Genomic DNA, 24,116 nt, shown 5'->3' on the forward strand with positions numbered 1-24,116 from the left:
ATAAGGATATCCAGCATCTCCACAAAGATGACTGCATCATCTGTGAAATGAAGGTCAGAGATCCTGACATTCCCAAATGATGCACCACAGCTTGATCTCTCTGACATCCTCCCGAGAATCCAGTGCCCAACAAGCGCTGAAAAGTGTGGGGACCAGTCCACACCACTGATGAACTCCAGTATCAACTGGAAATAAGTCAGAGATGGAACTACCACACCTCACAGCACTCAATATCCTTTGCCACATCACCAGTCAAACAAAGTCACGGAGCATAGTGCTATTCTGGTTCACAGTTCCACACCCATTGAGACCAAGACATGTCTCATAACCATCCCTATCAGTGTTAGACGATGCATTGAAATCCCCCAAGACGAGAGGAGTATCTTGCTTGGGGAACTGATCAACCACAGACTCGAGCGTGGCATCGAAAGCCTCCTTCACAGTGAGATCACTTGGCTCAGTCGGAACATAAACAGAGACCAGGAAAATGACACCAAAAGAGTGACGAATCCTTAGTCTCATAATATGCTTATCGACCGATACTACCTCAGTTATCATGGGAGTCAGCTTATTGGGCACAGCGACAGAAACTCTTGGGCATGGTAACGATCAGAGTGACCAGACGAGTAGTCGGTGTAATCACCCACCATGATCTCGCCAATATCCAGTTTCCGAACCTCAGAGAGTGCTGCGATACTGATGTTCAAACGCTGGAGCTCAGATGATAGCAGAGACAGGTGATCATCCTCTCTTAGAGTGAAGACTTCCAGGCACTTATCCCCCAAAGGGACCACTTCAGGTTAACTCAAGGAGACCATCAACTGGTGGATGACACCTCAGCACCACCCCACCATATACCATTGCAACCTGACCAAGGGAGGTTACCTTGTGATTTTCCTCCTATGTTCAAAGAATGGAGATTCATAAGACTTTCCCCAATTCCGTCATCTGGTGAGCTGTCCTGCGAAGGGCAGCTGGAAAACAGGTACTCCCACAGAGTGGGTTCTCAGTTTTATTTGCGTTGTCTGTGCATTTTGCAGAATAGCATGTTTTACGGTAGCCAGAGTGCAAATCCTGCCACCAACCTCCTATAAAAAGGTAACCCAGCTGCAGGAGGATGTCCACAGACACAGTTGGGCCCCAGATAATGGATAGCTGTTGGCTCACAAGGAGCTCTTCCACCCTTTGACAGGTTTTGTTTTTAATTGTGCTGCAGAAGAATGAAGAAGAGGATTACTTCATCATTTTTGTGATTCACAAAAGCTATAATGAACAACATGTCCAAATCTAACTGTGATAACTTGACTGAAGCAATAAAAGAGCAAGAATAGTAGCATAAATTTGGAAAATCAGTTCATCTTCAGAACTCGGTACACCAAGATAAACTGCATACTGACTTCAAATCTAAAACCAAACTCTCAGAACGATTTGGAAAATTAATCCTCAAGATTTGATAAGATATACAGTCTCACCGTCTTCGTTGGCAGAGTTGAGGTCGCAGATGCGACACTGAGGGTTACGGAAGGGTCGTCCAACCACGTGTTCCACCAGCTTGCAGTAAGTCTCTGGTCTATGTTCCCCACATGTAGCATTTACTTCAATTTGCGCATTGCTTGCCAAGTTAAATATTGCTGGAAAGAGACCTGGAAAAGACAAGATTATGAAATAAAATGAGATGTGCAGTAATGAAAGTACATCATTTCATTGGACTTGAAAACAAAGAAGTGTTTAAGTTGCAGCTGACATGGAAATAGCCTGATGCAATCTTGGATTTAAAATGAACAAGCAGGGAAGCGACAATGGTTCGCGGGCATTGTTCAACAATGCCACGATAGGTACAATTGAGTTTGTGGAAGCTTTTGAGGAAGCCCGACTGTAAAAACCTATCTCTTCCATCAAAATTGACCAAATCAAATCGGATTTTTTATACGTTTTATTATGGATATTTCGCACAGCTTCAAGAAAATGAAATTGCGAGAAAAAAATAAAATTAAATAAAAAGTTCAAGTGGGCGTGGCTCCGCCCACAAGGGACGTGGGACGCCCCTCATACAAAGCGACACAACTAGACCATGATATGTAGCTTGTGTCCAAGTTTCATCAAGATCGCATCAAACGTTACGGAGCTATGCTCTGGAGAGAGTCACAAACAGACAGACAGACAGACACAGCGAAAATAGTGGTCACTGCTGGTGCCCGCGAACCGATTATACATAATGTCACGGAGGTGGCAGCCAAGGTTAATCCCCTGACCCAATTTGTGGTGACGGGCGGTTAATACCACCAGCCCCCGGACGGTTGAGCAGTCTTTCTTTAATAACAGGAGGTGGACACGTTGATCCTCGGAGATTATAACGTGGGTAGAAGAGGACAGGGTGCAATGGCAGAGGAGTACAGCACCAAAATGGATGCACAGGAGAGGTGGGGCGGGGGGGGGGCGGGGTTATACTCGAACCAGACTACAAATGAATGGCTACAGTTTCTATAAATGAACACATTCAATGAAAATAGGCAAATATTTACAAAGGACAATAATTCAAAAAGTAATGATAACAATGAAGGAAATAAATCCTACAGTCAAGGTGCCTCTTCAGATGGACTCAAATACTGACAAAGGGAAAACAAGGGAAATAGAAAACGCTTCCTTTCAAGTATTCTTATGCTTAGCTTGGCCAGGAGCTAGTCTTTGTGGAATTTGGAATAGAGGCACTTCCACCAGCACATGCAGATGTGCACAAAATGGTGCCTCGCTTCTCTCGTAGCAGGACGAACGTAAGCCAGGCACTCTGTGAACGGCACTCAGCATCAAGGCTCAGAGACCCAGTGCAGCCGCTTCATCTGTCGATCGTCCTCACCAACCCTCTATGAGTCTATGCCATACAAGAGGCTCGGTGTCCATTTCTCACAACTCAACCAAGAGCTAAAGGCCAGCATCTCGCTTCGTGCGTGCACTCACCCTGAACTCCAATCTCCGTCTTACTGAGTCTGATGCCTCTCAAAATGTGCAACCAACCCTTCCTCTTCGATCACGCTTTCCAATCCTCCGCCTCCGGGGCATCACATGCTCACACAAAAACCCAGAAAAGCGGGGCTTCTGCCTGCTCGGCTACCTTCTGACATCACGTCCAACAATCATCAGCCTCAGGGGCGTGACCTCGCCCACCATCACCCTTGGAGGTGGGGCTTCTTCCTGCTTGGCATATTTGCTTGTTTCTCCTCAAGTTTTGGATATAAATAACATTGGGAAAAAAAAGTTACAGAGGGCAATTACATACTGGGGAAGCTTATTCTTAAACCCAAGCTAATTAACAAGACACCACCCCGCGTGCGATGGCACGTAACGCTTTACCCGGCAAAACCAGGTTCAACACCATGGCTCCCGGACTACCAGGCTATATGGCTTGGAGGTGAGGATACAAATATCTTGGCTATCCTGTCAGTCCTATTTGACGCACTTACCATGTAAATATTATTTAACTGCAAGAATATGATCTACAAGCAGATTCTGTGTCACTATTATTTTATTTCGCAATTAAAGCTCAGCAGGGATTATTTTTGGGGTAATAGAATCTACTACTCCTTTCATGGCCGCAGTTATTCTCAATTTATTGTGGGAAGTTTGGTTCAAGTCGTTGGCTCGGGCAAACATTTGATCGAAGGTGACTTGGGCTGGAATTAGTAATTGTTTAGAGTGCCGGTGATAACTCACTTATTCTTCATGAAAGACACTGCGGAATCATTAATGTCTACCAACTCATGCAAATAGTTGGGACAGTTTTTGGTTGGGCAGGAATCAAACCCAGACTAGACTGCTTAACGTTTTAAGTACCTACCTATAGGTACGTGGACTACTTCTAGGAATATACAAATAAATGTTATACTGTAAATGAGTTGTGTCCTGTCTTGCATAGACTGTTGCAAGATTAGCCTGATATTTATCCTTGTCTTAGGACTAATTCACGATGTGACCGATGTTCAGGGAGGGGTGAGATAAAGAAGTCTTCTTTGTCTTAACGGCCACAATTATTCCTACATTCTTGTGGGGGTTCAGCAGGAGAAGCTTCACCCCTGTCTTTCATGAACCGGCTGGCCAGGTGTCACATTCGACTAATGTCGTGTAGGAATTTGGCCATGGTGCCGGCGATAGATCGCACACCGTGCGCATCCATCAAAGGACACCATTGGATCTCTAACGTCCACCAACTAATGCCAGCAGATGGGACGGCCGTTTAACGTCATTTTGAGGGATAGGACACTAAATGAAAAAAAATCACCCTGCCTGTGAAACACCCGGATGGCAGTTTATAGCTGGCCTGAGATTCAAACCCACGCGAGACAGCTTAGAGGTAAGTGTGTGTACCTCCGGGCCATGCTGCCAGCACAGATAAAGAAAACCTGTACCCTACTCTATGTACAGAGCATCAGTGATGCTGAAGCAGTTTCTTGGCAAGGGTTCTACTGGGTGGTTTGCCATTGCCTTCCCAACATTGTTTGTCCATGCTCCATCCTTTTTAGATACAGTATTAAGCATCAAGCAAGGCTGAAGCACGTCCCCTTTTTTTTTTTTGAATGTCTTTGGTATAACGCAGCCAGGGTTTGAACCTCAAAGCAAACCACCAACTTTACAGACTCATAGCAGACCTCTAACCATTATGCCACCGAGTCTCGTCGGGGTTAGATAATTGACAAACAGGACAGGACAGGTTAATTGTCAAACAGGAAGGGGAAATTATGGGAGACAGGGTTGGAAGGTAACATTAAATTTTCGAGGTTGTGGAAGGGGGGCAATGGCGGAGGGAATCAAAATTTCCACCATTTTGCATATTTAATACATCGATTGTTACTTCTACGATGTCAGCTGGAAAGGCAGACAGGCTTTGGATAAATGCAAGTGGTAGAAACAATTTTTTCCCCCACAGCAAGGCAAGGTGCAGTTTGAGGAATAAAGTAATTTGTACAAGATGAAAGCTGGTATCACATGTTTTGAGATCAAGTGAAGGGTTGTTTTTCCTCTACTTACTGCACTGATCTTACCTAATGCATAACAGGACAGTATTGCAATGCAGCCGTGTGTGTGTGTGTGTGTGTGTGTGTGTGTGTGTGTGTGTGTGTGTGTGTGTGTGTGTGCGTGTGTGTGTGCGTGCGTGCGTGCGTGCGTGAGAGCACCCCAGGATTCAAACTTGTGTGACTATAACTTTAGGTCAAGATTGTATCTAACTGCGCTTTTTCATTTGCAATGTGATACAATTTGAAGTACATTGTTTGTGGGAACAGATATAAAGTGGGCATATCATTTATTATATTGTACAAGAAAAGGCTATTATCATTTTTTGTACTGTTGAAACCATATTTGTCAGTTCCCTGACAGGTGAAGTATCTTCCACGTGACTATAACTCAAGGTTGGGGGGGGGGGGGCAGGGTGCCAAGGCAGGAAAGTTTCAAATTCTGGGCAATGATGGCATAAACTAAATACTTTGACAGTCAGCACAAGTAAAGCCCAACATTCTCAGACTCTTCAGAAAGTGGATACTACTCACCTGCACAAGCATTATCAATTATAATCTGCTGAATTTGTCTGAGTTTGCATGAAGTGAACAATATTTATTCAATCGTTATTATTCCAATGTCTCAGCTAACTGTGAAAGAAAAATGAGACAAGAAAAAAACGTGAAACCACAAAGGTTAATGAGAAACAAAAGAGGCATATGGTAAGAATTAGATGGTTATTGGGGGAAGGATCCAGCCATTTGAGTAATGGAGGGGTGTTGAGGTGGTCAAGCTATTTTTGTGCTCAAGGCCTCGCTGTCAGCAATGCTTTGTTAGGAACATACAGATGAAGCCAGCAGCTCGTGGAGACTGCCCATGGATCGGAAACTTTGATGTGCATGGCATTTGTCTCATGAGAACGAGTGTGGCCTTGTACGAAGGGTTCACCCATTGCGTGCCAAAAATAGTGTTTCGGTCCTGTCCAAAGGCAACCGGTATCCGGGTATTATGTAGGCACAGATGTGCTGTCTAATCGAGGCAATGATGGGGCAACAGAATTCCTCACAAGGGGCAGACCATTCAGTTTGGTGTAAAGTAACCAATGTTTAACAGCATTGTTGAAAAATGAAGAAAGAAAAAATGGATTTTTTATTGAATGAAACATGTGATGGTCTTATTATGCCATGGATATTTCATATTGTTACTCTTATGGGGGTACAGGTCAGGTCAGGTATGGGAGCATGTGCCGGAGCAGCACGTCGCTGCGTCCACATTTGCTGGTACTTCAGTGGCCTCCGTCTGGCCATCCCCCAGGAAGATGCCTGGCCCATCCCCATCTCCTTTAGATGCCGATAAACGTGCTGCAACTATGAGGCGTGTGATTGGCCCAATGGCCTCCTCCACTCATGAGGCTCACGAGCTTAGAGAATCTGGTGAGCAGGATTAGCATCAGGAAAATGAGCCACATGTCCATACAGCGGCAACTGACACTCACGGACTATACAGGTAAAAAATCTCATCTGAGTCTCTCTCAGCAACCGCTCGTTGGACACAAAGTTTGACCAGCAATAACCAAAGATTCTCTGAAGAGACCAGGAGCCGAAGGAGTTAAGTCCGTCTCAGATCTTTGGTTGGAGACCCGAGCCTCACATCCATAGATCAAGACTGGAAGCACCAATGACTTAAAGACTTAGACTTTTGTCCTTCTGCATAGGTACCAACAGCACCATAAACCATGATCCAGTGAATACATTACTCCCCAAGCTCGACCCAGAAGTCTATTGACCTCTGGCTCACAACATGCGGAGACATGAATATAACTGCCAAGGTTAGTGAATCTCTTCGTGACCTCAAAATTCTCACAACAGACAGGTACACACAAAATAGCAGCAGGCAAGATGCCATTGAAAGCCTGAATCTTAGTTTTGACCAAGGAAACCCATAATCCCAGCAGCTCTGACTCCTTATTCAGTACCTAGAAGGTCCCCATAAGGATATCCAATGTCTCTGCAAAGATGACTGCATCATCTGCCAAATCAATCATCTGCCAAATCAAGGTCAGCGATCTTGACATTCCCAAACGATGAACCACAGTTTGATCTCTTGACCATCCTCCCCATAATCCAGTCCATGTAAGTGCTGAAAAGTGTGGGGGCCAGTACAAGCCCATGACAAACTCCAGTAACAACTGGAAATCAGTTGGAGATGGAACCACCACATCTCACAGCACTCTCAGTACCAGAATATAGTTCAGAAATGAGATCAATTAGTTTTGATGGGACCGCACAAAGACCGAGAATCCTCCAGGGGCCATTCCAATTCACAGAATTGAATGCTTTGCAAAGATCAACAGTCTGTGAGCAGCATGTGCCGAAACTCTTGTCAACACTCGGTGAGGATCAGAAGAGCAACGATACGGTCAACTGTTGACCTCTGTGTTGTAAAGCCCGAATGCTCATGGTGCTGGTGCTCAAGCAGATGGTGGCGAACCCCATCAAGATTTATCCAAGCAAAGACCTTGCCCGGCACTGAGAGCAGCATCACCCCTCGGTAGTTGTTGCAGTCCTGGTGATCACCAATTCCCTTTCCAGAAAGGGACAACAAGGCCACTCTTCCAGTCAATTGGGATGACACCTGTGTTCCAAACAGAGCACAGAACTACATGCATTGACACAAGTACAGCATTTCCAGCAGGCTTGAGAAGTTCAGCATGGATGCCACAGATCCAAGGAGCTTTACCCCCTTTCAACTGGTTCACCATAGTCTGTGTTCTCACAAACAAAGGTGCTTCACAGTTGATTGGAGGGTCAGCAAAGGATATAGTTACACCCCTGACATCTGACTCAACATATGGTGGGCCAGACTGGTAGAGCCGCTCATAGTATCTGGGCCAGCAGGTCTTCATTCAGACTCCTTAGTCAAGAGCCCACCACCCTCCACTTTAACTGCAGTGCATCAGGGATGGGTTTTGAGGAACGGAATGCACAAATTCCTCTGTAAGCAGGACGAGAGGCTATTCCCTCCATTCACAGGTGAGAGATTTGGGTGGGTCTTTCTATATTATTTATATATCGACTGCTTTTGACTTTTGCACGTGGTACATGCTTAGGAGCCTCATTGGTATACATTGCTCTCTGTGCTGTTGCTGATGATTCGCTAATAAGCGATGAAACCGGTCTGACAGCTGAGGGGGTGTGTAGTATTGGGATTGTCATGTGTGTACTATTTGTGAATGTCTTTTCACTGTGGAGGAACTCTGGGAAAGGTTTGAAACACCAAAGCGCTTACCTTGCGTCGGCCTTCTTGGTTGCATAATGCAGCTTCTTCGGCCATAAAACGATAAAACGTATTCTTCTTCAATCTTATATAAACAAAAGACTTGGCCATCATTCACTTAGGGGCAAAGAATAAAACAAGGACTTGAAAATAAAATAAAACTAATGTATGGAGAAAATGAAAGCAGTCTTTCCTTCTATGTGAGCTGCAAATACATCTTTCTAATCACCACCATTTGCCATCAACTTGGAGAGGAAATAAAATCCAGGTTGCTGGCATCAGAGGCAATTTCAAACTGTGGGCCATTAATCGGGTTGTGGTGCCTCGATTTGTGAAACGGCTCTGAAAGCATCTGTCCCTTTTTCCCTGTTGCAAGGAACATGCAGTCTGAAGGGAAAGAAACAAAAGTGGCTATTAACAGGAGTGGGAAGCAAGGAGAGAGAGGAGAGAGGAGAGAGGAGAGAGGAGAGAGGAGAGAGGAGAGAGGAGAGAGGAGAGAGGAGAGAGGAGAGAGGAGAGAGGAGAGAGGAGAGAGGAGAGAGGAGAGAGGAGAGTGGAGAGAGGAGAGAGGAGAGAGGAGAGAGGAGAGAGGAGAGAGGAGAGAGGAGAGAGGAGAGAGGAGAGAGGAGAGAGAGGAGAGAGGGATCAGACAGGACATCACATAATTGAAGAAAGAAGTAACCTGATGGCGAGATAAGGAAGCAAGAATTTCCTGCATGGGGGCCAAACTTTTCATGTGGTTTGCATTGTTGTAGTACTGTATATGCTATTATGTAATATTATTACTTACGAAATCTTAAGATTTCTTAAGTATATTGATGACTTCCGTCCTCTGTTTGTTTGTTTGTTTGTAGGCACGATAACTCGAGAACGGAAGAAGCTACCAATGTCAAATTACACCACGTGATTCAGGAGGGTGATGGCTAGTGCTGATTAGATTTTGGTCAAAATCGGTCAAAGGTCAAGGTCACAGTGAGGTCAAACATCCAAAAAATGATAACTCGACAACGGAAGAAGCTTCCAATGTCAAATTACACCACGTGATTCAGGAGGGTGGTGGCTAGTGCTGATTAGATTTTGGTAAAAATCGGTCAAAGGTCAAGGTCATGGTGAGGTCAAATATTCGATTTTTGATGGTTTGGTACAGATAACTTGAGAACGGAAGAAGCAACCAATGTCAAATTACACCACCTGATTCAGGAGGCTGATGGCTAGTGCTGATTAGATTTTGGTCAAAATCGGTCAAAGGTCAAGGTCACAGTGAGGTCAAACATCCAAAAAATGATAACTCGACAAGGGAAGAAGCTTTCAATGTCAAATTACACCAAGTGATTCAGGAGGGTGGTGGCTAGCGCTGATTAGATTTTGGTCAAAATCGGTCAAAGGTCAAGGTCACAGTGAGGTCAAACATCCAAAACATTCGATTTTTGATGGTTTGGTACAGAATCATCGTAGAAACTTCTGGTTTGTGTCGCTACCTTCTCAAGAGACAGCTTTTGTTAGACAAGGTCAGAGGTCAAGTTGACGATTTCGTAAGTACCAGTCTATGACTGCTTGTTTGTTTGTTTGTGTGTGTGTGTGTTTGTTTGTAGGCACGATAACTCGAGAACGGAAGAAGCTACCAATGTCAAGTTGCACCACGTGATTCAGGAGGGTGATGGCTAGCACCGATTCGATTTTGGTCAAAATCGGTCAACGGTCAAGGTCACAGTGAGGTCAAACATAATTCCGTAAATTCATGTGGAGAAATGGAGTATTTTAGCTTCGCTCGACGTTACGAGTTCATTTTAATGTCGATTTTAATTTTGTCTTCGGTTTTTGCGATCGTTTAGGACGCTTAAAACTCGGTTGTCGAAATTCTGGTAAAAATCGGATGTTTTGGAGCCGTTTTAAGATTGTATAAAAAAAATATTTCACTTGCCATGTCACAGCTCGTCACGTGGTGCAGCGCACTCGAGCAGAGGCGTCGTTGATCACGTAAAGGTTTTCCGTGTGCGCGCTGACGGTGTTTTCGATAAAGATGGTATTTAAAAGTCATTTTTTTATCCCAATAAAGGATATCGTCGTATGCCTGACTCGCTAAGCCATTGGATTATGTAAAGATTGTTGGTGGATGGCCGAATATTACGGTTTTGTGACTTTGATAAAATAATATTAAATAATTGCGTGGAGAAATGGAGATTTTTGCTTCGGTCGACGTTACGATTTTCGATGGTTTGGTACAGAATCATCGTAGAAACTTCTGGTTTGCATCGCTACCTTCTCTCGAGACAGCTTTTATTAGACAAGGTCAGAGGTAAAGTTGACGATTTCGTAAGTACCAGTCTATGACTGCTTGTTTATTTTTTATTGCAAACAAGCTATTTATGATGGAATCGGTATGAAAACTAATAGCAGTAATACCACAGCTTGGGAAATTTACCAAGAACTTGGAAAATTGAGACTATTTTCCAAGACAGCTAGATTTATTACCTCTGCCACCGAAGGTAGAAGGAGGTTATGTTTTTACCCATCTGTCTATTTGTTTGTTTGCTTGTGTGCAGGATATCTCAAAAAGCTGTGGACGGATTCGGACAAATCTTGGTGGACACAATGGGTCTGTGAAAAGGACGAAGTGATTCGATTTTGGTGAAGGTCTGTATCCAGATCCAGATATGAGATTTTTTAAAGTGATCTTCACCATTGAGAGGTGGAGCTCAAAACAATATGATATGTGGCACGATATCTCAAAAAAATGTAAGTGGCCCGATATGTTCTATTAATTCAGGCATTGCATGGTAGAGGTATGCGCTCTACCGAGTGCACTTCTCGTTGATAATTTGATGCACATTATTGAGTTTCTCTGAAGAGACCTGGCGTTATTGAGTGAAGAATCACCATGCAATGATCCACATAAGCTTTTAAAATGTTGGAAAATTTTAGGTTCTCATCTTGGATGATATATATTTTTTTAGAGTGGTATGCAAGACCGTAAAACAATGAAGCAGTTGCCTCATGAATGGCTGAATTAATGAGGTGAATGCCGAGCGGTTTGCACCACCTCGTGACTGAATCAATCCAATTTGGGTTATCAAATGCTGGTTATCAACCAATAAGTTATTTAATCCAATTTGAGTTTTTCAGAAATTGGCAAAGATATCGGAACAGTTCAAACAGCATGGCAGGATATGGAACCAGGTGGAATTGTGTTCTGAAGGAACAATTATAATTTATAAAAAAGACAAGCAACCTAAATGAAGAATCCCACAGGAAAGATAGACTTTGACAATAATCGATAAATAAACACAACAGTAGATAAAATAAAGCCTACGGCACCATGGTTATTCAACTTCAATGCACACATAAAACTGGGCATGATTGAAGCATTAGCGGCAGGCATTGATGTTTATATATGGTGTGTATGTGTGGTGTGTAGATGATGTATTGAGGACATAAGGTGATGCTCATATAGCGGACAAACAGACCTTGTTGGTTTCATTGTATAAACTTACGTTTCAATCGCATGTATTTATTAGAAGTAGTCACATTCCATACTTTGTGGAAATATGCACATTTTAAGTGTATGTACCTTGTAGATGCACTCACTTACATTCTTAATACATGTACTTTCTAATTGTACGTGCTTTATCGATGTGCTCACATTGTAATCGTACAGACTTTATAGACATACTCAAATCCTAATTGCGCATACTTTATCGAGGTACTCAGGTGAAAAGTGATGACGTGTAATACTGACACCAGGCGTCATTTGTGGCTGACTTTAGCACATTATGTGTGGACATACAAACAAACTAACAAATGTTGGATCTCAATGCAGTACCCTCTGGCGAGGGTTACATGATTTTAAGAATAATTTTGCCACACTCTTCGAAGTCAGCAAAGTTAATTTTGCCACTTTTCTGATTCAGCAAAGTTTTTACATTTTGCATAAAGTATAATTTTCGTGGTATTTATTAATATAACGATTGGAATGTGATCCTTTGAAGCCGATGTACCGTGTAAAGACAAGACATTCAGAAGAGATTCACCATTGGGAATTGAAACTTGTTTTGCCGACACCAAGGGAGTGGAATGGTCAGAGTGATCTTGCCCCCAGGGAGAGATGTAGAAGGACAGATTGAGAACCATGCCATGTAGAAGTTTCCACGAGCCTAACTCATCTGCAGTGAACTGCCCAACACCAGGGAGCCAGGACAATAAAGTTTCCAAGCTCAGGGATGGATCGTAGGGATGATGATGTTCATCAGTGCTACAAGAGATGATCAACATCAGTATTCATCATCTGACAAGTTCATCAGTGCACGGTGCCCGAAACGTTTCAACTGTTGATTCAGTTGCCACGAAAAAGGTCACGCAGTGAAACAATTACAGACCAGATACAGCTGTCTGAGTCAGGTGAAAATAGCAGCCATGGGTGCATTCATCATCTGGTGCTCACATTGTGTTGCGTTACACCCTATTCTCACAAGAATCGAATCGTGCTAGATGCTGTTTTCTCTCTTTTTTTGTCCGTTATTTGGGCTTAAATGATAATACACAGAGCTGTTAGTGAAGCATTCTTTAAGAAATGTGTATCTACCATGAGCCCTTTGAGATTCCTAAACGGTATATTAGAGTGTATGTATTGCAATGTCTGATGAAGTGTGCAGCAGCTTAATAATACAATGTTACTATCGAAGTACACAAGCTCACGGCATGCAGTAATATTTATATAAACCATTTCAATGCACCTATTAAAAATGCTAATTTCTTGTATGTTTTACCAATCACATGGAAGGTTCATATCCTTAGATCAACTAACAAGGACAGCACAATTCAATGGCTGGAATTATGTATGGCATTGAAGTTATATACATGGTGGAGTTTTGTGCTCAATTATTGCATGAAGCCATAAGTGTGTTATTAATCAAGTTAGTCAGAGGTTATAACCGAAAACCCTTTTCCCAACTACAGATTTTGGGAAGAAACGATTTGAGTTATAATGCCTGAAACATACTATGTAACCCCCTCAAGCAACTCAAATAACCCCATCCAGATGGGAAACAGTTCTGGAGAATGAGGCAGGAACACCATGTTTAAAATAAGTTTCAAAGTTTTATTTTTCGAAATTTTAAAACAGCAGGACAAGTTAAGTGCAGTAAGAAAATCAGACAATAGGGTAATGAACAAAGGCGATGTGAGAAGAAAGAACTACCAACCTTTGAGTCCATAGTGTTTTGCCGCTAACATTGGAATGGCTTAGCCTATCCTCATTAAAAATAATTTAGATAAATCACCACATCACTAGTGGTCACAGTAGATAACGAGATCGGCACTTGGTAGAGCACATACCGATGCCTGGATGAATAGTTTACGTATTGTAGCCCACCGATAGGCCAGATCTGCATCCTTACCTCAATCAAAATCTAATCCGCTTGTTCGTATCACCGACCGAACTCATCCACCAAGTTTCATCCGAATATGTCCTTCACCGTTTGAGATATCATGTTATATATCATTTTTGGCCCAATATCTCAATGGTAAAGAATCACTTAAAAAGTCTAGTGTCCGGATCTTCACTAAAACTGATTTAATTCGTCCTAGTCACATATCCATCCCATCCACCAAGTTTCATCTGAATTAATCCATAGCTTTTTGAGATATGCTGCTCACAGACAAATAGACAAACAGACAAACAGGGGTGAAAACATAACCTCCGTCCACCTTCGGTGGTGGAGGTAACAAGAATGATCATTTGATGATGAAGACCCTCACCAGGGTATGCTCATTACAGTAGATCTGTGAACGAACTGTCTGTATTAAAATTGGTCTGCATGCAGTCTTGGTCTTAAATGTGCACACAAGTATGCAAACACAAACATGATTCCAACAGTCTCTCCCATCCGGTCAAAGGGATGGGCGAAGCTAATGAGGCAAATCTTTAATTAGTAACTGATGGTTATTCTGAGCTGTTGTTCGCTTGCATTGGAGAGAGTACTGAGCTAACGTCTCAACATAAATACACTTATGAAACAAAGTGATTGTGAGAGACTGCTTTGCCAACTTTGTCGAGCGTTTTTATAAATCTCCATTAAAACATCACATTAAACACATCTCACAAAAAATTTACAAGCTATCATGGTGGAATAAGCCATTTATTTTGAAGTAACCATTTTAAAGGTATTTAGCTGCAATGAAGTTGAATATTTAGATCCAGTCAATACTTATCTGTTTAAGGCCAAACAAATTAAGGATGAATTTTCGCAAACATATATTTACACTCGGAACAAAAATGAAAATTTTCCTACTATTTGATAAGTTGCATTCTTTTCAGTTAAGAACGTTTTGTGTCAAATATTGTAAAAACCTTTTTTAGAATGAAGTATATTTGAAAGTTCTCCATCTTAACTAGGAACTGTTGTATAGTCTACAAGACATGCTTTTGTAATCTACTTTCAACGGTGAATGCTTGGCCAATTGAAACAGGACACAAGACCTACAAAATGAGTCTCCAACCAGCACCATAGTGCCTGACCAAACAGACACCCCCTACTTTCACCCCTCCCCAACTCCTTCAACAGTCAAACTAGCATTCCAGAGTGATATCTGTGGCGGAGGCCTGTTCTCCAACCGTGCCTCAAGGACCATGTTCTTTCCAGGTCAACAGGAATCTCTTTCAGCACAAAGGATCAGAGCTAAACCGCCATGGGCAAGTGCCAGCTGGAACAACACTGACTCAAATCAAGTTAATGTGTGCGCAAGTCTGATAGTTTTCTGCACAGACATTCCTCTATACACTGACATATGAAGACTGATGAATCCCCAAATTTTAAATGCATTCATAGTGCAGTCTTTAAAGTGAATCAAGCACCATCAGCCTTGAGGGTCATTGATAAACATAAACACTAATTAATGTTATTCAAGTTTGTCAGATTCTGTTTTGATTGTTTTTGCCAAACTGAAACTTTATTTCAAGTAACAGCTCTTAAAGGTGCAAGCTACCAATAATAAAATTCCTTTTTGATTGAATAATGTTGAAATAAATATTCACATTGAAAGAAAAGCAACAATTAAATCTTAAAACAAGCATAAAACGTTTCTTTCCCCCAAAGTGTCAGTTTTTCTTTCTTTCTGCAGTGAAGAAGCTTGTGCATGTTACACATGTGGAATTGACGTCCTGAAACAGCAATGTACCCAAGTACGAATGACAATGACATGAATAGACAATGGACAAAGCGTATGGAATTTACATCCAAAGTCATCACATCAGGAACATGTGCTTTAACTGCAAACGGGAAATTTAAACACCAAACATCGTTAATAAAGTGGTTGCATTATTCGTTAGGCTAATTTTCTTACTTGACAAAGCAGCATAAAATCAATTTCACCAAATTGGTTATGGACTCAAAAATTGAATGCGCAAGTATTTCAAAGAAAAAGTATGAAACATTCTTAATGAAAGTATAAAACCCCGACACTTCTTGCCTTTGTTCAGCAGTCAAGTGCTTGTTTGTGGGTTGTTTAGCCTTGGTTTGGGTACCAGGCAAAACTGTATTCATATAAAACTGTCATTTGTTACATGATAGAGTGTATCATTCTTTGGAGTGGATGATAAACATCATATTGAAACCCCAGCATGAGTTGTCTTTGGGTTGTTCCACTGGCTAAATTAGTGTGGTCTGAGTGCATAAAGTTGAGCGCTTTGGCTCATTAAGACTTTTCCAGGTCTATAACCAGGAAGGTAACCACCATTTATTTTTGTGGAGTCATTTGGTAAGATTACAACTCAAAAATCAGATCAGATTTACCTTTGTTTTATCGATTCGTTTTAAACTTTGCGAATTATATTTGAAATTATTTTCCTTATCCTTTGCTTATTAATTTGTGGAGCACTACAAAATATTCTTCAGTGTTTAGGATTGTCACTGGATTATTATAAGCTTTTAGATATGTCTTAATGAATTAACTTGATTTGGGCACAAAATTGCTGCAGATTTTATTCATGAAATGCTTTTCCTTAATTTGATGGTCCATGGCTGACAATGGCTTGAGTGAAAAGAAGCCTCAAGGCACGATTCAATTTCTCCAATCAGCTGAGCGAAACCAGGCCAAGCGAGGTCATGAGACTAGGACTGACCAGGAGATTTTTTATTAGCATTTAGGTATGGCGAGCAGATAAATAAGCCCGGTTTAAGGACTGATGTAATGCACAAATTGATGATACTTCACACGTGTACATTCATTAGAATCAACATGTTGGAAGAAGCCATTTGACCCATAATGCCTGAACTATACAGGCATTGTGAGTTAATTTACACACCCGCACACGCACGATATTTTTTAATTAAAAACATGCTGTAGCATAGTTGGCCGAGTTTAAAACAGCCAACTCCTATTGTTGCTTGGCTACAGTATCTATTAAAATGGAGTTGAAAGTCATAAAAATTCTATTTCGGTTGGTGTCATGCACTCTGTTCATTTTTGTGCTTATCGCTGTAATGTGCTTGTTCATGTATTCTTCACATTCTCAAGTCTTTGCACAGCTTGAAATATGCTGCATTAAATGTGTTTGATTGTAAATGATTCTGCATGGGCACATGGAACCACAGCTTGACTGAAGCCTGCACATGAGATACCTCTCAAGATTATAGAGTACAGCTAAGGCCAAGGTCACATTTGCTCTCCAGCGAAAATACGGCGGCCGTACGCCTTCTGAATTGATAGAAACGTGCGGCGGCCGCAGAGAAACTGAGGTGGCCTCAGGGAGGCCCTACGCCGTATGGCTATATTTTACAGGCCATAGGGGGACCGTGGAATTATAGCGCGGAGTTATAACTTTTTTTTCATTTCTACGTTCGCCGTAGCAATTCGACAAGCCAAGCTATGACGTAGATGTGTTCCACGTCGACAGTATGTAGGGCGTACGGTGGGCTTGCGTTATTCGTGCGGCTGCCGTAAGCTCTTCTCAATGAAAAATGAATTTTCCCAACCCCCAAAAAATTACGGCGGCCGCACTGTTTCCACGGTCACCGTACGGTGGCCTTGTGGTTTGTGTGACTACCTGCGGGCAATGCAGGGGCGATGCACGGTTCCCCTACGCCCACTGTGCACCTACGAACGGCCTCTGTGGCAGTCTGCATCGACCGTGCGTCCACCGTGCGCTACCGCTCGAGATCGGAGTATAGCTGGTTGCCTATACACAGTGGTGCCCCCAGAATCCCAATTTAATTTGTTCCAGGAGGCTGTTCGGATTGCAAAAAGTTCGGATTCCAAAAATATTTTCCCAATAAGAAATAATGGAGTGAATTAATCTGTTCGTGGACCCAAAGAAAACCCACTTTCAAGACACTTTAAACTGAAATTCCCCATGTTTAAGATAAAATAAGATGAGTAAATGACCTTCGGTGGCGGTGTATTGTATGTAAACTGGTACAATCACCACATCCAAAGGTCTACACAGGCTCGTGCTCCGGCCTGGGTTCCGATCGCTCGCGCACTCTGCGAGAGCGCTGCCCCCAGGGAAGCTCATCAAACATGCCCCCAGAACCACAATCACTTTCATCAAATGCATCGGGCTGACGTAATCATGGATATTCCAAATTACAACTGGTTTTGCTGTGAAATTCAATCCTTGCCCGACAGTCTGTCACACCACGTGATCGGATTGCTTTTTTGTTATTAATTAAAACACAAGATGATGAAAAAAAAAACATCACAAATGAAGGTGAAAACACGAGGTAAGGCCTGTCACATTTCGCTCGGCAGCCGGAGGGTCTACAAAATGTACGGGCACAAGCAATTATAAAGCGGCCGCAGTATTTCCACGGTCACACAATGTAGCAGTCACATATGTTTTTAGCAGCATCTCGTGTAGCGAACGCTGCTCATAGAGAGCTCGGCGTTGTTGTTGTTGTTGTTCTTCTTCTTCTTCTTCTTCTTCTTGTGAAGACAAAATCTTAATCTCTCAGACTCAGCTCTTGTATATACAAGATCCGGATTGCCTTAAATACTGAGCACATGTACACATCCTCACATAGACGGTGCCTTTTGAGAGCGTCTATCATGAACTTTTCAATATATTCGGACATTTGCTTTAAAGTTTCGAAAAGTTGACGTTACTATTTAAAGATTATTCCATTTATCGCATTGTAATTTCGTAAATACATTATATATTTCGGAAATATACGATATATCATAAATACGTAAACACATTATGACGGGTTTCGCTATTGGCTTAATGAAGACACGTGACGAAATATCGGAAGTTGTTGTTGTTGTTTAAAAAACATTTTTTTTAATTTTTTATTTTTTTAGCAGACAAAACCTTTATGTTTTGGACGCTGCTCTTGGACACATTTGTCCTTGTTATTTTTCGGGTAGCCGCACGGCGTATTTATAAATTGTGGAGACCGAAAACATGGGTGTGCCATACGGTCTTTGATTTGATGTCGCACGGTGACGTGAGGGCGTTCCTGTGGCGGCCATAGAATTTTGAAGGCAGACGCAAGGCGACCGCAGGGGGCCCCTAAGCCGAACGTGTGGCCAGACGGATAGTAACGAATGGGTTAAAAAAAATTTTTTTACCAGTTCTTTTGTTTCGGCTTGTAGAATTTCTACGGACGTACGTAGAAATGAAAAAAGGTTATAACTCCGCGTTATAATTCCACGGCGACCTTACGACCTGTAAAATACAGCCAAACGGCGTAGGGCCACCAAGGCCACCTCAGTTTCTCTGCGGCTGCCGCACGTTTCTGTCAATTCAGAGGGCGTACGGCCACCGTATCCTCGCCGTAGAGCAAATGTGACTGAGGCCTAAAGTATTGTTACGTTTGGGGGGCAGGGGGGGTATGCATTCAAAGGGTAATTAGGATGTTTAACTAGGTATGCCATGCTGTTCGAGTTTACCAGGATCTCGATGTAATAAGTAGCAATTCAGTGGTGATAAGTTGTCTAGTAAATGTTCATTTCTTCAAGGGGGAAATGATAAATGTCACGTAATTAGATAGGGACACGGGATAGGGTAAGTGTGTCTGCGTAAACCCCTTTTGGTATTCTCTGAAGACTGGCCGTGACGTCACAGGATAGTGCAGCGGATGGCTCCGCCCCGTGATCACGATTGGCGGAAGGCGATGGCGGTGGGCCAATAAACGGCTCGATTGGGAGCGACGAGGACGAAGGATAAAAAGGTTCTGTTCGGGGGTCGAAAAAGAAGAAGAAGAAGATTACAACCAGAACGATCGTTTTTTTTTTGGTGTGGAAGCTGTGGCGGCAGAGAGCGTCCTGGTTGCTGTGCTGAGTCGATCGTGCTCTTGATCGTGTCTGGGAGCCTTGCCGAGCCTCGTGCCTCGCTTTGGTTGGCTCTGGGGTTCTGCTGACTCGGAGTGTGGGGTCGGGCGGCGGCCGGACCTGCCTCCCTCTCCTGCTCGCGGCTTGGCGCCGGAGCTGGTTCCCTGGCGGCTGTGGGCGGACTTGGGCCAGGACCAGGAGGTCGACAGCACCGCGGTTTCTCCTGCCCCCCTGACGAGAGCAAGGCCGGCTCATCCGACGCCGATCCAGGGACAGTTGCGTCCACACCACGGTCCAGCCTGACCACCAGAAATAGCGACGTTTTGTGTGTGTGTGTGTGTGTGTGTGTGTGTGTGTGTGTGTGTGTGTGTGTGTGTGTGTGCTTGGCGCCTTAGAAGGTTTGAGATCTCTTTATTCATTGGAATTGTCTGTGTTTTTCCCCACGCCCGATCCCACACCATCCCGTCGAATCGCCCCGGATCCCTCTTCTTGCAGAGTCTTGTTATTTCTATTAATAATAAAAAAGGAATAAACATCATCAACTCAGTGAAAAGTGACTCGTGCCACCTTCCTCGTCCCGTTTGCGGTAGAGCGATTAGAACCGCCATGTTTGGGTTATAAACAAATAAATCGCCTCCATCGTTTCGGCTCATTCTACGTTGGCGGGACTGTTCAAGTCCCGTGGACGTCACAGTATCAATCGACACACGAAAGATGCTTTCACGAGGACTTCCACCGACGAACTGAATGAACAAAGCGCGAAGATGCGGGTCGAACAGGTGGTGGAGACATGTGAACAAACATGAACGCTACGTTGTGTTCGGTGTTTTAAAATGTATTAGGTTTTTATGGCAAAATTTTCTCGAAAAAAATTGTTCGGATTCCAATTTGTTCAAACAATGGGGCGTTCGGATTCTGGGGGCACCACGGTATATTATAGTTGTAGTATATTCAGTTGTATATACTGTTATATTTTTATTTCAGTAAAAAAAAAATGGTATATATACCCACTCATTACCGTCCGTCTGGCCGCACGTTCGCCTTAGGGCCCCCCTGCGGTCGCCTTGCGGGCACCTTGCGTCTGCCTTGAAAATTATATGGCCGCCGCAGCGATGCCCTCAGGTCACCGTGCAACATCAAATCAAAGACCGTACGGCACCCCCACGTTTTTGGTCTCCACAATTTATAAATACGCCATGCGGCTACCCGAAAAATAAAAACATATGTGACTGCTACATTGTGTGACCGTGGAAATACTGCGGCCGCCGTATAATTGCTAGTGGCAGCAGATTTTGGAGATCCCACGGCCGCCGTGGCAAATGTGACCTAGGCCTAACTATGCTCTTGGCAGCTTACTTTTATTTTCCAAAGATAATCTTGAAGCCAAAAGCCTCCCAAAGTTTGCTCGGATGTTTCTTGACCTCAACCTTTTCAAAAGGATTAAGGTTCTTGTTGGGTTGGCCACTGGTGACGGTTTGAAACACTTCCAAATTTTCCAGACCAACCTATCTGGAAGGAATATAATTGGCCAATCAGACAATATAAGCACTACGATGATGGTCAAAACTGCTGTGATGCCCTGGACAATGGGTGAACAGGCAGAAAGGCCATAACTGGCATAAACTGCCCCAATAAATGTGACATCCCTTTGTGTCCATGAGAGTTACATAATTTGGTTTAGTGAGGCAAACTTTTCTTAAGTATAATCGGTGTGATTTCATCAATAATTTGGTGCATTAAATCAACATCCCCTCTCCCCAACCCCACGAGAAACAATTTTGTTGCCACACAATTATCAACCTCTCAGAGTGTAAGAGCTGTGTGATGTTTATGGATGGGGGGGGGGGGAATGTGAAGTCATAATTTGCATACTTTCCTGACATTATGTTATTGAGGATCCTCTTTGTGTTTCTTCTGTTTGTATTTTAACAAAAACTCCCCCACCTCCCACCTCCCCCCAATGTTGACCTAAGGCTCACAAAGGAGCTTAATTGTAGGTGCAACACGTGAAAGAGGAGGCCACGGAAAGACAGTGTACCTCTGCATGAACAGCAACAGTAGTAGCATACGGACAAATATTAGCATGTTTCCTCAATAGGGGAAATAAACAGGATGGGGTTTGGATCTGAGATCCCATCATCACAAGCTGTGTGCTCACATTGGAATGCCAAACAGGCCAACCACGTGTTTGTTCGTTCAACATATTTATTTGGCCGAGGCCAAGCAAAGTGAGGTCAAGGCTGTTTATTCCTAACACGTGAAACACCCTCAAACCCATGCTTACAGAAAATACTTTTTGGAACGCCAGCCGCATTTTCCATCCAATCATGAAACTTTGTAATAAAGAATTCTCCAAGGGTAGGCGCTTCTGTGTTTAAAGTTTTGTGTGAATCGCTCAAGCGGTTGTGGAGAAAAATTTTAAAGCAAATAAAGGTGAAAAAGTGAGAGAGGAAGAAAAAAAGAAGTGAGGGCCTCAGCCGACGTTCCACAACATTGTCAAGGATGTTTGTGGATGCCAATTACAAGTTGTCATATTCTTCAAGTTCGAGCAAGGAAAAGAGTTTTAAGAATATTTCGATAATTTTCTTCATGTTTGCTTTAAATAGAACTATTTCAGTGCAGAGATAAACAGGACAAAACGACAGGGTCACTTATTCATTATTTTACTAGTCTAAGTGAAATTTTCATTCAATTTTATGTGACATATTCTGAGAGATTTGGAAAAACAAAACTCAAAAAATCTCTAAGTGTATTGAAGACTTGTATGTAAAAGTGCTACCACAGGTTGTCTACGGAGGTCCAATACCATTTTGAGCAAACTAAAACGACGGATCTTGTGACATAAAATATAAACAAATTATTTATAACCGACTCCTTTCTCAGTTTCACAGGCCCCTTATTCACTTCCTGTAGTATTTTAAAGAAAGCAAAAATAGATTTAAGAAATAATTGTCCACTGCAATTTTATAAATCCTGCAGCAACAATACCATCATTAGATATTTTAGCAAGACCATTAAAATGAGTCCATAGGTAATAATAAACTATTAAGTTAGATTTTAGCATATTTTTAAAGGTTCTTTTTCGATAATCAAAACTATTTACCGATAAGATCCTCCTGGCTGATTAAAATTAACAAAGGATGTTTTTAGTATGAATTGAGGTTATGTACGTCTCTCGTTTCCTTAGGAAACTAACGAAACTCCATCTTTGGGAGGTTGCTGCAAACATAATGCCTGGTGTTGGCCTAATGGTTAGGGTGGTGGGCTTGGGATCCTAGGATCCTGAGTTCAAATCCTCCTTGGCTGTTAAATTAATACCAGATGGGGTTGACTGCCTGTCATCCTTCTGAGGTCAGCAAAATGAGTGCCACCTTGCTGGTATCCTGTGTTTGAGTGGTGACCCATCCAGGATTGTGCCTAATAGCCAAGGAGACTGCTCAGACAGCACCAATGCCCTGTACAGAGTATGGTCCCAATGGATGGATGCAAACATGATATGACCCTTTAAATACAGATTGGCTGTTGTGATGCCAAACAGGTCGATGGCTTGTTAAAGTGCATCTCCACCTGAGGTGTGCAAAACCATTAGCTTGGCAAGCTGTGGGAGAAGAATGTTTTTTTGCAATGTGACGACACAATGGAACTTAAGAGTGGTTGGCAGAGGGATCGATTTTTGCCTGCGTTTGCGTAAAACATTCAGGCATTTTGTAGTTATGGTGGTGAAAACCCGTAACAGCTGTGGTGAGGAAGTCAAGATGAACACAAGAGATGATTGATGTTGATGAATAACAATGTAAAGGTGGAATAAAATGCCCAATGCTATTTTTTTTTCCAATCATGTCCAATCTCTTTCAAGATGGACACAGGAGATGATGTTGATGGATAACAATGTAAAAGGTGCAATAAAATGCCCAATCACATCTCGATCTACAATGCACATTTGATTTCTCAAGTTTCAGATGTTGCCAAAAACAGCTCCTTTTGCCACATGCAGGTCATTTATGATTCCACTTTTCAACAAATTTCTCATCTCAATGCAATGTATGGATCGAATGAATATCCTAACACTTTCAACCACAACACTGCAATATTCATATTCAACCCCGACTTTGTTATTTAGTCCAAGGGCCATATATATATATATATATATATATATATATATATATATATATATATATATATATATATATATATATATATATATATATATATATATATTCATGCACATGTCAAAACACCGTTTCCTGTGTTGGAAACTGCTGGAGGACAATTTCACTCACATGGTTTTCCGTTCAATCCATTATATTCATGGAAGCTTTCAAAATAAGCTCGGAAGAGACATCATGATGGCTTCTCAATTTTATAACAACTCATTCATTTGGCAACGCTTCTGAAGATTCATCAGGCAGAATTATGAAATAATTTACATTTTTTATATCATTAAAATGATATTAATGAATAGATTGTTACAAACATAACTACTCCAGGTTAAACCTTCAGCATATTTTCAGGTATTTATGAGGATAACTGATTCAACATGACTGATTATTTAAGAGGAACCAAATAAAAGAGATTGATAAAAATAGATT

At 42.3% G+C, this 24,116-nt stretch overlaps 1 protein-coding gene across 3 annotated transcripts in view; it reads right to left on the reverse strand.

Annotated features, from left to right (window-relative positions):
• The window catches only part of LAMA2 (laminin subunit alpha 2), a 413,990-nt gene that overhangs the window by 356,245 nt on the left and 33,629 nt on the right, over positions 1–24,116 (reverse strand). For all 3 annotated transcript variants that reach the window (XM_085881857.1, XM_085881856.1, XM_085881855.1), the window contains exon 2: positions 1,473–1,643. In XM_085881857.1, the coding sequence (XP_085737983.1) occupies positions 1,473–1,643 (171 nt within the window). The remainder of the gene's footprint in view (positions 1–1,472; positions 1,644–24,116) is intronic.

Source organism: Eptatretus burgeri, chromosome 5, assembly GCF_056783735.1.
Source record: "Eptatretus burgeri isolate ZD-2024b chromosome 5, Ebu_testis_v1, whole genome shotgun sequence".
Classification (NCBI taxonomy): Eukaryota; Metazoa; Chordata; class Myxini; order Myxiniformes; family Myxinidae; genus Eptatretus; species Eptatretus burgeri.